General features: G+C 44.7%; 1 protein-coding gene across 1 annotated transcript in view; it reads right to left on the bottom strand.

The window, feature by feature from the left end:
- LOC140714856 (ATP-binding cassette sub-family C member 3-like) overlaps positions 1-14246 on the bottom strand; it is a 188134-nt gene that overhangs the window by 26699 nt on the left and 147189 nt on the right. The window contains exons 17-20 of the mRNA XM_073026539.1: positions 11543-11719; positions 11290-11457; positions 6337-6520; positions 2670-2775 (exon numbers count right to left, since the gene is read on the bottom strand). Coding sequence (XP_072882640.1) covers positions 2670-2775; positions 6337-6520; positions 11290-11457; positions 11543-11719 — 635 coding nt within the window. The remainder of the gene's footprint in view (positions 1-2669; positions 2776-6336; positions 6521-11289; positions 11458-11542; positions 11720-14246) is intronic.

Here is a 14246-nt window from a genome sequence, read left to right as displayed (position 1 = left end):
ACCCTGAATGTCCTGTCCTTTAACTTAGTACTTAACTTCTTGAACTTCCTATGCAGAACCTCAACACTCATGCTACTCATGTCATTGGTACCTACATGGATCACCGTTTCTGGCTTTTCACCCTCCTACTCAAGAAAGCTGAGGACTTATAGAAACATAGAAAACCTACAGCACAATACAGGCCCTTTGGCCCACAAAGTTGTGCCGAACACATCCCTACCTTAGAAATTACAAGGCTTGCCCATAGCCCTCTATTTTACTAAGCTCCATGTACCTATCTAAAAGTCTCTTAAAAGACCCTATCGTATCCGCCTCCACCACCGTTGCCGGCAGCCCATTCCACGCACTCACCACTCTCTGTGTAAAAAACGTACCCCTGACATCTCCTCTGTACCTACTCCCCAGCACCTTAAAACTGTGCCCTCTTGTGTTAGCCATTTCAGCTCTGGGAAAAAGCCTCCGACTATCCACATGATCAATGCCTCTCATCATCTTATACACCTCTATCAGGTTACCTCTCATCCTCTGTCAGTCTGAGGAGGAAAGACCGAGTTCACTCATCCTATTCTCATAAGGCATGCTCCTTAATCCAGGCAACATCATTGTAAATCTCCTCTGCACCCTTTCTATGGTTTCCACATCCTTCCTGTGGTGAAGCGACCAGAATTGCACACAGTACTCCAAGTGGGGTCTGACCAGGGTCCTATATAGCTGCAACATTACCTCTCAGCTCCTAAACTCAATCCCACAGTTGATTAAGGCTAATGCACCGTATGCCTTCTTAACCACAGAGTCAAGCTGCGCAGCTGCTTTGAGCATCCTATGGACTCGGACCCCAAGATCCCTCTGATCCTCCACACTATCCACAACACCCCCAACCTTTGTGTCATCAGCAAATTTACTAACCCATCCCTCCATTTCCTCATCCAGGTCATTTATAAAAATCACGAAAAGAAGGGGCCCCAGAACAGATCCCTAAGGCACACCACTGGTCACCGACCTCCATGCAGAATATGACCCATCTACAACCACTCTTTGCCTTCTGTAGACAAGCCAATTCTGGATCCGCAAAGCAATGTCCCCTTGGATCCCATGCCTCCTTACTTCCTCAATAAGCCTTGCGTGGAGTACCTTATCAAATGCCTTGCTGAAATCCATATACACTCTATCTACTGCTCTTCCTTCATCAACATGTTTAGTCACATCCTCAAAAAATTCCATCATACTTGTAAGGCACAATCTGCCTTTAACAAAGCCATGCTGACTATTCTTAATCATATTATGCCTCTCCAAATGTTCATAAATCCTGCCTCTCAGGATCTTTTCCATCAACTGTTGGGTTGGGTTGATTGAATTTATCCCCTCTGGTTCAGAATCCTGATGGTTTTAGGATAATAACTATTTCTGAATAGTGTGGGCCCTGAGGCTCCTGAACCTGGTGGTGTGGGTTCTGAGTGTTCTGAATCTCATGTCTGATGGATATGGATTCAACTCCTACTCAGCCTATGACCAAGGCCAAACCCAACCACCCACTGCTCTGACAATAATTACACAACACCAAAATAACCAGTTTAACTGGGTTAGGTTGGCCGTGAACCAATTATTTCCAGATTACTGGTTTCAAATCACTAGCAACACACACAAAATGCTGGAGGAACTCAGCAGGTCAGACTGCTTCTACAGAAATGAATAACCAGTTGACGTTTTGACCCTTCTTCATGACTGGAGAGGAAGGGGAGAGACACCAGAACAAAAAAGGTGGTGGGAGGAGAAGGAGGATAGCTAGACGATGATAGGTGTAGCCAGGGGAGTAGGAAAGATAAAGGGCTGGAGAAGAAGGAATCTGATAGAAGAGAAGAATGGAGCATAGGGGAAAGTGAAGGGGGAGGGGATACAGAAGGAGGTGATTGGCAGGTGAGAAGAGGTAAGAGGCCAGATTGGGGAATAGAAGATGGAGGGAATTTTTTTAAAACTAGATATAGAAATCAATATTCATGCCATCAAGTTGGAGGCTCTCTGAATGAAATACAAGGTGCAGCTCTTCCAACCTGAGAGTGGTCTCATCATGGCACAAGAGGAGGCCACAGACCGACATGTCAGAATGGGAATGGGAATTGGAATTAAAATGTTTGTCCACAAACAAGTTACCCTTTTGTCGGATGGAGCGAAGGAGCTCTATGAAGCAATCCCCAAATTTACTACGGGCCTCACCAATGTAGAGGAGGCTGCATTGGGAGCACTAAATGTAATAGGTGGCCCCAGTAAATTCATGGGTGAAGTGCTGCCTCACCTGGAATGATGGTTTGAGGTGCTAAATTGAGATGAAGGAAGAAGTGAATGGGCAGGTGTAGCACTTAGGCTGCTTGCAAGGGTAAGTGCTGGGAGGGAGATTAGTGGGGCGAGATGGATGTATAAGGAACCCCCAATGCATGACCCACACACTGCCAACTAGGATTGAGAAAGAGTGCAGAATTGTTGCCTTGATTTCCACATCCACAGCTCCAATGCCCACTGACTGTGTTTGACGCCCTCAGCAGAGACCTGTGTCAGAACCAGGATCTTCACAGCTGGTGGGCCTGGTTCCCACTGAATGTAGTGGGGTGGGGGGGGAAGGTAGCTAAGGAGTTTCCATGCATCAACAAACAGACCAGCTCAGAGGGGCAGCCCACCTCATGAAGTTTTTCCGTGCTTCGGTAGCTGACGGCTCGTGGTCACCAAGGTCGATGTGATTGCTTAGGGAATCTTCGGCAAGAAACTCTTCAACTTCATCAGCCACTGTGGAGAAGGAATGAAGTTATCGGTCACTAGAACTGACAGTCAGGCTCAGTCACACTCTACAAGAGGAAAACTGGGGAGTAAAGGATTAACCAGTTTTCCAACAGAACAGCCAAGCACAGTGGTAGAGTTAAAGTAGATAGTGATCCAGGTGCAATGCTGAAACCCAGTGCTCTCTGGGTGGAGTTTGCATGCTCTCTCATAGTCCCAGAACACATCCTTCACAATTGGGAAAGCTCACCAACGCCTCTACTTTCCAAGGAGGCTGCTGATCTATGACCGACAGATGCACAGTTGAGAGCATTCTTGGTACAGAAACTCCACTGCAGTAGATAGGAAGGTTCTACAAAGGGTAGTCAAAACTGCCCAATGTTATCACCCAGCCAATGCAACTGCCCAGCCTAGCTACCATCAAGGACATATGCAAAGGTATGCTGACATTGGAGAGAGTTCAAAGGAGATTCATGAGAATGATCCTGAGAGTGTGTGATGGCTCTGGGCCTCTACTCATTGGAATTCAGAAGAACGGAGTGGGGAATCTCACTGAAGGCTATCAAATGTTGAGAGGACATGATACAGTGGATGTTCCCTATGGGTGGGGAGATTAAGACCAGAGGACACAGCCTCAGAATTGAGGGCAGTCCACTTACAACAGAGAGAAGGAGGAATTTCTTTAGCCAGAGAATGGTGAATCTGTGGAATTCATTGCCACAGGCAATGACTTAAGGCAGAGATTAATAGATTGTTGATTAGTCAGGGCATGAAAGGATTTGGTGAGAAGACAGGAGATTGGGGCTGAGAGGGAATTGGATCAGCCATGATGAAATGGCAGAACAGACTTGATGGGCCCAATGGCCTAATTCTGCTCTTTTATCTTATGGTTTTATATACAGAAAGATGCCAGAAAAGGACCAGTAACATAATGACAGATCTCACCCAGACTGCTCATGGACTGTTTATCCCACTCCCATCAGGGAGGAAGCAATGTAACATTCATGCCAGGACCACCAGACTCAAAAAAACAATTCCCTTCTCCAAGCAGTAAGGCTGATCAACACCGCCACACCCCCACCACCACTACTTTTTCATTCCTTGTCAGTCACTTATGTACAGACACTCATGTACCTAGCATCATTTTATTGACATGTATTTATAATTATAAGAACATAAGAAATAGGAGCAAGAGCAGGCCATCTGCCCATTGAGCCTGAGCAAATCTGGCTCTGGCCATGGACTCAATCCCACCTACCTGCTTTCCACCCCCACCCCCCCCATAACCTTTAATTCCCCTACTATGCAAAAATCTATCCAAACTGGTCTTAAATATATTTTCTGAGGTAGCTTCATTTGGCAGAGAATTCCACAGATTCACCAATCTCTGGGAAAAGCATTTCCTCCTCATCCCTGTACTACATCTACTCCCCTGAATCTTGAGGCTATATCCCCTAGTCTTAGTCTCACCTACCAGTGGCAACAACTTTCCTTCCTCTATCTTATCTATCCCTTTCATAATATTATATGTTTCTATAAGATCTCCTCTCATCCTTCTGAATTCCAACAAGCACAGTTTCAGGTGACTCAATCTCTCCGCATAGTCACACTCCTTCATCTCTGGACCCAACCTGGTGAGCCTTCTCTACACCGCCTCTAAAGCCAGTATATCCTTCCTCACGTAAAGAGACCAGAACTGCACGCAGTACTCAAGGTGGAGCCTCATAATGATGTCATCCTTATGATAATGATAATTATTGTGTTCTTAATTTTATTGTGGTTTTTGTGCTGTGTTGGATCTGGAATAACAATTACTTTGTTCTCCTTTACAGTTGTGTGCTGAAAATGACACTGAATCTCTCTTCGACCACATGGGTTTTCTTCAGGTGCTCTAGTTTCCTCCCACGTCCCAGAGTTAAGTGGGTTGATAGATTAATTTGTTGCTGTAAATTGTCCCTGGAATTTGTGGGAGGGGAAAGAAAAGAATGCAGGTAAAATAGATCAGTGCAGGATAAGTGTAAGGGGCAATGATGACGGTCTGATGACCATCCGTCTGGGTAGGCTGAAGCATCCGTGTTGTATCTCTGCTTGACCATGAGAACTCAATGTATACTCCATTCATTTTCTGTCTGTTGATTCTGAAAGGAACAAGGACAGAATGCCAGAATATTTTCTGTACCTAGAAAGAGGGATGTGGGAATAGAGGTCGTATCCCACACAAAGTGCTGGAGGAATTCAGCAAATCAGGCAGCATCCATGGAAGAGAGTAAACAGTTAATGTTTCGGGCTGAGACCCTTCATCAGGACTGGAAAGGAAGGAGGCAGAAGCCAGAATACGGAGGTGGGGGGGAAGGTAAGGAGTACAAACTGAGACCACCCACCCACCTTCCTCTCACCCGGTCTCACCCATCAGTAGCCAGTTTGTATTCCCCTTCCCCCTCCCACTTTATTCTGGCTTCTGCCCCTCTTCAATTTCAGACCTGATGAAGGGTCTCGGCCCAAAACGCTTACTGCTTATTCTGCTCCAAAGATACTGCCTGACCTGCTGAGTTCTGCCAGCATTTTCTGTGGGTTTATTCAAGATTTCAATGTGTTTAGGAGTAGTAATAAAGCTGGTGATAGAGAGAATAGGCCCAGTCTGGGCACAGGGTGCAGAGTGTGTAGAACTAGAATTTTTCAGTTATTTTCTGAAAACTGCCAGCAAATCTGATTCCACATTCAGCTTGTGCTCCAGAAGACATCTTGGTGCACAAACGGAACATTACCTCAGTTCACCTCTGGTTCTTTGGCTGATGCTCCTCTTTATGGTCTTAGGCAGATCAGTCATAATTGTTCTGAATGGTAGGACAGGCTTTAGGGGCTTGTTAGCCAACTCCTGCCCCTGCCACATTCTTGATCTTGTTTTGGGAAAACCTCTCTTAAACCTGCCCTCCGAGGGAGAGGACCTCAATGTTTGTCCAAAGTACAGAAGGCCCTCAACCCTGGGGCCTGCCTCAATATTCTGGACTGTGGGCCCCAAAGATGAACAGTCCAGCCAGTGATCTGAAAGGCCCAACTCCACTCATTTGTTTGTGGACTCATTGCTTCTGTCAGTGAAATGAGGGACCATTAGAAAAGCATCTCTCCGAACTTGTCCTGATAACGTTAAAGGGTTTTAAGACGTGTTATTTGTCACCTGTATATCAAAAACAGAAAAGCATACAGTGAAATGGGTTACTTTCCATCAATGACCAGCACAGTCATTGGGCAGCCCACAAGGGTCGCTATGCTTCCGGCACTAACATAGAATGTCCATAAGTTACTAACCCAGCCGGTACACCTTTGGAATGTGGGATGAAACTGGAGCACCCAGAGAAAACCCTGCAGTCACAGGTAGAACATACAAATGTCTTAGTGGCAGGAACTGAACCTGGATCTTCTGATCATTGCCACTGTAAAGCATTACGCTACCGTGCTACAGGCGTAGGAAGTTAATGAGTAGTTAAAGTGATAACACAAAACTAAAATGACTACGTGAGAGGCAGAGCCATTTCCAGCACATTAAACTTCCCAGGATGTTTGACTTTGTACCTGTAGCTTCATCCTCGTCCACCTCGTCTTGCTGAGCATAATTCCGTAGAAACTCAGCAAAGGCTCCATTCTGCTTCTGCAGCTCCTGGTATGAGCCCATCTCAGAGACCTTGCCATCCACCAGCACCACAATCCGATCCACTTGTGGCAGGAAGCTGATCCCATGAGTAACCAGAACCCGGGTCTGCAAAAACCGAGAAATCAACAGGGCATGATGAAACACTGCCTGCTGTCAGGGAGAACTGTACAAGGTCATCTGGCGGACATGTTCGATCCTCAAAGTTCAAGTAAATTAATTATCAAAGCACATGTATACGACCCTGAGATTCTTATAAATCTATAATAGAATAATAACCATGACAGAGTCAGTGAGAGACCATACCAATTTCGGTGTTCAATCAGTGTGCAGAAGAGAACAAACTGTGCAAATAACCAAAGGAAAAAAAACCCAATAGTAATTAAATAAACAATAGATATCGAGAACATGAAATGAAGAGCCCTTGAAAGTGAGTCCATAGGTTGTGGGAACATTTCAATGATGCGACAAGTGAAGTTGAATGAAGTTATCCCTCAGCATGTTGGGTAAGGGGTAGTGACTGTTCCTAAATCTGGTGGTGTGAGACCTGAGGCTCCTGTACCTTCTTCCCGATGGTGGGGGTCCCTAATGATGGATGCTGTTTTCCTGTGACACCACTCTGCGTAGATGTTCAATGGTAGGAAGGGCTTTACCCGTAAAGGACTGGGCAATTTCCATTCAAGGGTACTGGTATTTCTATACCAGACTGTGATGCAGCCAGTCAATATACTCTCCACCATACATCTACAGAAGTTTGCCAAAGTTTTAGGTATCATGCCAAATCTTTGCAAACTCCTGAGGAAGTAGCGGCACTGCTGTGCTTAATTCATAACAGGAATTTAAAATTGCTGACCCTGATGCTTTTGTGATCCAAAGGTTCTTCAGATGTCAAGAATGAAGCACCAAACTTGCTGTTTACATCCATTTTATTATGTTACAAGACTGAAAGATGAACAAGAAAAAGGAGCCAAGAAAAGAAAAGACAAAGGAGAAAAGCAGTCATGGTCATCTCATATTCAGACTAGAAATAAGAAAGCTCCAGTGATAACAATTAACCTATCAAATAGCGAGACACCTGTGACAGAAAACTAAGGTTTCCAGAAGAGACTGGGGAAGAGGCATCTGGCTCTCAAAGAGAGAAAGATAGGAGACAGCGTGTGAGGGAGGAGAGGCAGGTGATAGAGAAGGGACGTGCTCAGACCAAAGGCTTGAGATGTGTCTATTTTATCGCAAGGAGTGTTGTGAACGAAGTGGATGAGCTTAGAGCATGGATCAGCACTTGGAGATATGATATGGTGGCCATTACAGAGACTTGGATGGCTCAGGGATAGGAATGGTAACTTCACGTGCTGGGTTTTAGATGTTTCAGAAAGGACAGGGAAGGAGGCAAAAGAGGTGGGGGTATGGCACTGTTGATCAGAGATAGTGTCATGGCTGCAGAAAAGGTAGACATCATGGAGGGATTGTCTATGGGTGCAGATTAGGAACAGGAAGGGGTCAATAACTTTACTGGATGTTTTTTAGAGGCTACCCAATAGTAGATCCTGGAAAGGTGTAATAATAACAGGGAGATTTTAATTTCCCAAATATCGATTGGCATCTCCCTAGAGCAAGGGGTTTAGATGGGGTGGAGTTTGTTAGGTGTGTTCAGGAAGGTTTCTTGACATAATATGTAGATAAGCCTACAAGAGGAGAGGCTGTACTTGATTTGGTATTGGGAAATGAACCTGGTCAGGTGTCAGATCTCTCAGTGGGAGAACATTTTGGGATAGTGATCATAATTCTATGTCCTTTACAATAGTATTGGAGGGAGATAGGAACAGATAAGTTAGAAAAGTGTTTAATTGGAGTAAGGGGAATTATGAGGCTATCAGGCAGGAAATTGGAAGCTTAAATTGTAAACAGATGTTCTCAAGGAAAAGTATGGAAGAAATGTGGCAAATGTTCAAGGAATATTTGTGTGAAGTTTTGCATAGGTACGTTCCAATGTGACGGGGAAGTTATGGTAGGGTGCAGGAGCTGTGGTGTACAAAGGCTGTAATAAATCTGGTCAAGAAGAAAAGAAAAGCTTACAAAAGGTTCAGAGAGCTAGGTAATGTTAGAGATCTAGAAGATTATAAGGCTAACAGGAAGGAGCTGAAGAAGGAAATTAGGAGAGCCAGAAGGGGCCATGAGAAGGCCTTGGCAGCAGGTTTAAGGAAAACCACCAAGGCATTCTACAACTATGTGAAGAACAGGAAGATAAGACGTGAAAGAATAGGACCTATCAAATGTGACGGTGGGAAAGTGTGTATGGAACCGGAGGAAATAGCAGAGGTACTTAATGAATACTTTTCTTCAGTATTCACTATGGAAAATGCTCTTGGTGATAACAGTGACGACTTGCAGCAGATTGAAAAGCTTGAGCATGTAGATATTAAGAAAGAGGATGAAATGTACCCCAGGCTAGTGTGGGAGGTGAGGGAGGAGATTATTGAGCCTCTGACAATTATCTTTGCATTATCAATAGGGACGGAAGAGGTTCCAGAGGATTGGAGGGTTGCAAATGTTCTTCCTTTATTCAAGAAAGGGAGTAGAGATAGACCAGGAAATTATAAACCAGTGAGTCTTACCTCAGTGGTTGGTAAGTTGATGGAGAAGATCCTGAGAGGCAGGATTTATGAATTTCTGGAGCGGGATAATATGATTAGGAATAGTCAGCACGGCTTTGTCAAGGGCAGGTCGTGCCTTACGAGCCTGATTGAATTTTTTGAGGATGTGACTAAACATATTGATGAAGGAAGAGCAGTAGATGGCTGAAGAGATTCGGGAGGCATTAGTAATGATCTTTCAAGAATCACTAGATGATGGAATGGCTCTGGAAGATGGAAACTGCAAATGCCACTCCACTCTTCAAGAAGGGAGAGAGGCAGAAGGAAACTATAGGTCAGTTAGTCTGACCTCAGTGGTTGGGAAGATGTTGGAGTCTATTGTTAGGGCTGAGGTCGCAGGGTACTTGAAGACACATGATAAAATAGGCCCTAGTCAGTATGGTTTCCTCAAGGGAAAATCTTGCCTGACAAATCTGTTGGAATTCTTTAAAGAAATAACAAGCGGGATAGACAAAGGAGAATTTGTTGATGTTGTGTACTTGGATTTTCAGAAGACCTTTGACAAGGTACCACACATGAAGCTGCTTAACAAGCTATGACCCCATGGTATTACAGGAAAGATTCTAGCATGTGACCAAATGGCAGGAGGCAAAAAATAGGAATATAGGGAGCCTTTTCTGGCTGGCTGCCAGTAGATAGTGGTGTTCCACGGGGGTCTGTGTTGGGACTGATTCCTTTTACGTTATATATCAATGATGGAATTGATGCCTTGTTGCAGAGTTAGCAGAGGATATGAAGATAGGTGGAGGGTAGGTAATTTTTAGGAAGTAGAGAGGCTACAGAAGGACTTAGACAGATTAGGAGAATGGGCAAAGAAATGACAGATGGAATACAGGTTCGGGAAGTGTATGGTCATGCACTTTGGTAGAAGAAATGAAAGGGTTGTCTGCTTTCTATATGGAGAGGAAGTACAAAAAAACTGAGGAGCAAAAGAACTTGGGAGTCCTTGTGCATGATTTGCAGGTTGAGCCTGTGGTGATGAAGCCAAATGCAATGTTAGCGCTCATTTCAAGAGGACTAGTTTATAAAAGCAAGAATGTAATGCTGAAACTTTATAAAGCACTGGTGAGGTCTCACTTGGAGTATTGTAAACAGGTTTGGGCCCCTTATCTTAGAAAGGACGTACTGAAACTGGACAGGGTTCAATGGAGGTTCATGAAAATGATTCCAGGATTGAATGGCTTCTCATATGAAGAGTGAATACTAAAATTCAGAAGAATAAGGGGTGACTTCATCGAAATCTATCAAATGGTGAAAGGTCTTGATAGAGTGGATATGGAGAGGATGTTTCCTATGATGAAAGAGTCTAAGACCAGAGGACACAGCCTCTGGTGTGAACAGAGATGAGGAGGAACTTCTTTAGCCAGAAAGTGGTGAATCTGTGGAATTCTTTGCCACAGGTACTGTAACTGTGGAGGCTAAGTCTATATGTATATTTAAGGCAGAGGTTAATAGATTCTTGATTGGTCAGGGCATGAAGGCAAGAGATTGGGGCTGAGAGGAAAATTGGATCAACCATGATGAAATGGTGGAGCAGATTTGATGGGCCAAATGGCCTAATTCTGCTCCTATATCTCATGGTTTTTGTCTTATTGCTGCTAACAACTCCTGAACGCCCCTCTCAACAGCTCTGGGAGTGCCCTTATCAGAGTGGCAGGTGGGCTTTCACCAGGTGGACGGGGGGTGGGCCTCACCAAATGCACTGCATGGCTCAAGGCTCTTCATTAACTTTTAATGGACATTTAGGGATGGGCAATAAACACTGGGTTTGCCAACGATGTCCTAATCCCAAAATGTGAATGTGGAAAAACTGCACAGAATTCCTGTTTAAGTTTAGGTCCCACATCGCTAGGTTTGGGAGCAGTTTATTGGGAGGCCTCCTCGACAGGCCTCACTTGCCTCAGTGCTCAACAGGCTCTGCAGCTGTGGTCTCACTTTTGGAGACTCAGCAGTTCATGTTCCATGCATTTTGATTTACTTCTGTTTACTATTTATGTGATTTGTCCTCTTTTGCAAATTGGATATGAGGAGGTCTTGTGTGTATTTTTCAGTGAATTATGTTGTGTTTCTTTGCTTCGTGGCTGCCTGCAAGAAGATGAATCTCAAGGTTGTATATGATATACATACTTTGATGATAATGAATTTGAGCTTTGTTTATTCAGAATCAGGATCTCTCGCTGTATAAATGGAGATGTGCTGTTTGCTGGGAGGACTGTATTCTCCTACCTTCCCCTTCAACATTCCTTCTGGGCCAATGACTTTGTCGAAGATATGTTTGGCCACATGGGCATCAACAGCTGAGAGGGGGTCATCCAGGAGAAAGACGTCCATGTCGCTATAGACTGCTCGGGCCAGGCTCACCCGTTGCTTCTGACCCCCTGAGAGATTTATCCCCTGCACAGAGTAACAGAAGGTTATAGAGAACTCCAAGACTAGGTTCTGAAGGGAAAGTACTGGATGTGAACAAAGATGTTTTTACCTTTTCACCAATCTCCGTCTGGTCCCCACCAGGTAACACATTTAGGTCAGAAATCAATGCACAGGCCTCCAGAACCTCTCTGTACGTCTGTTCATTGAGAGGCTCTCCAAAAATGATGTTGTCCTTCAGTGAGGCATTCCGAATCCAGGCTTGCTGAGGTACGTAGGCCACAGATCCCTGTGACAGAGAAGAAGGGATGGTGAGGAAATCAAACATTCAAAATTCACCAAAATGTACTCGCCACCAACTTCAGTTGCCTCCATCAAAGTCAGCAATAACTGGTACCAGCTGTGTTACTGGAACCATAGACTGGCTGCATGATAAGGAGTTGTAAGTTGCTCAGATCATTTAAGAGGTTTTAGTTTAAGTTCAAGTTTAATTGTCATTCAATTATACATGAATATCCATGGATACAACCAAATGAAACTGCATTTCTCTGGGGCCAAAGTGCAAAACACGGTACAGACAGTCATACACAGCACAGGATGCACATGACACATGTAAGATAGCAGGAAAATACAGTCACACAAATGTATCTATATATATATAGTCCAATACCATGAATTCATGAAAGTTGCAGCAGTCTACACTCGAACACAATGTGGCTTGTCTTCTGCTGAGTGAGCACTGGGGGGCAGCGCTGACTCCAGCTCGGACACGGCGCCACACTGCCTCCGATGGAGTGCACCGACTTTGATGCCTCTCACCTGGGCAGCTGTCAACAGGTAACACTGGGGGTAGAGGCCAAGCAGCTCCTCCACCATTCACCAATAAATCAGTGAATCACATTTGCAGCATTCCACATTAACAATGTCCAACAGGGTCCTGCGATTGCAAGAAAAGAGACTGAGACGATAACTCGCTGTTAGACTGCACACTGCTTATGTGCACTGACACATTTCTGGTGCAGGCAGCAGCAGAATCTGAAACAAGTCCAGCTCCTTCAATTTCTCTGCCAGCAAGCAACTCACTGATGGGGTAGACCTGCAGTATTTTAAGTGCTTAATGTCCATAAGGGTTTTGCGATCGTAAAACATAGGTATAAAAAAAGACATTAACACCTTTGGTTGCTCTGTAGAAGTCGCGATGTTCAAGTGTGCCGCCTCCTTACAGGCAGTAACCAGCATTTACAATTCTAGATGCATTTTATTCACTGTGTGTCACTGTCCATGCAGAGCTTGTGATCAACTCCTTACCAACAAGGATTAGAAATGGCTTCTCCAGGTATGGCTGCCAGTGAACAGCTTGTCCCAAGCCTCACTGTGACACAGTGGCTGGCTGTGTAGCATTTAAAGGGGACTGTAGTGGTTAGTGTAATGCTATTACAGAGCAGTGACTCAGGATCAATACCTGCAACTGTGTGTAAGGGGTTAGTACGTTCTCCCCACGATCACTGTCTGTAAATTGTTTGTACGTTCTCCCCGCGATCACTGTCTGTAAATTGTTTGTACGTTCTCCCCGCGATCACTGTCTGTAAATTGTTTGTACGTTCTCCCCGCGATCACTGTCTGTAAATTGTTTGTAAGTTCTCCCCGCGATCACTGTCTGTAAATTGTTTATACGTTCTCCCCGCGATCACTGTCTATAAATTGTTTGTACGTTCTCCCCGCGATCACTGCCTGTAAATTGTTTGTACGTTCTCCACGCGATCACTGTCTGTAAATTGTTTGTACGTACTCCACGCGATCACTGTCTGCAAATTGTTTGTACGTTCTCCACGCGATGACTGTCTGTAAATTGTACATTCTCCCTGCGATCATTGTCGGTAAATTGTTTGTACGTTCTCGACGCCATCACTGTCTGCAAATTGTTTGTACGTTCTCGACGCCATCACTGTCTGCAAATTGTTTGTACGTTCTCCCCGCGATCACTGTCTGCAAATTGTTTGTACGTTCTCCCCGCGATCACTGTCAGTAAATTGTTTGTACGTTCTCCCCGCGATCACTGTCTGTAAATTGTTTGTACGTTCTCCCCGCGATCACTGTCTGTAAATTGTTTGTACGTTCTCCACGCGATCACTGTCTGTAAATTGCTTGTACGTTCTCCCCGGGATCACTGTCTGTAAATTGTTTGTACGTTCTCCACGCGATCACTGTCTGTAAATTGTTTGTACGTTCTCCCCGCGATCACTGTCTGTAAATTGTTTGTACGTTCTCCCCGCGATCACTGTCTGTAAATTGTTTGTACGTTCTCCCCGCGATCACTGTCAGTAAATTGTTTGTACGTTCTCCCCGCGATCACTGTCTGTAAATTGTTTGCACGTTCTCCCCGCGATCACTGTCTGTAAATTGTTTGTACGTTCTCCCCGCGATCACTGTCTGTAAATTGTTTGCACGTTCTCCACGCGATCACTGTCTGTAAATTGTTTGTACGTTCTCCCCGCGATCACTGTCAGTAAATTGTTTGTAAGTTCTCCCCGCTATCACTGTCTGTAAATTGATTGTACGTTCTCCACGCGATCACTGTCTGTAAATTCTTTGTACGTTCTCCACGCGATCACTGTCTGTAAATTGCTTGTACGTTCTCCCCGCGATCACTGTCTGTAAATTGTATGTACGTTCTCCCCGCGATCACTGTCTGTAAATTGTTTGTACGTACTCCCCGCGATCACTGTCTGTAAATTGTTGGTACGTTCTCCCCGCGATCACTGTCTGTAAATTGTTTGTACGTTCTCCCCGCGATCACTGTCTGTAAATTGTTTGCA

Source organism: Hemitrygon akajei, chromosome 22 (assembly GCF_048418815.1).
Source record: "Hemitrygon akajei chromosome 22, sHemAka1.3, whole genome shotgun sequence".
In the NCBI taxonomy this organism is placed as follows: domain Eukaryota; kingdom Metazoa; phylum Chordata; class Chondrichthyes; order Myliobatiformes; family Dasyatidae; genus Hemitrygon; species Hemitrygon akajei.
This window is presented reverse-complemented; position numbering and strand designations above follow the sequence as displayed.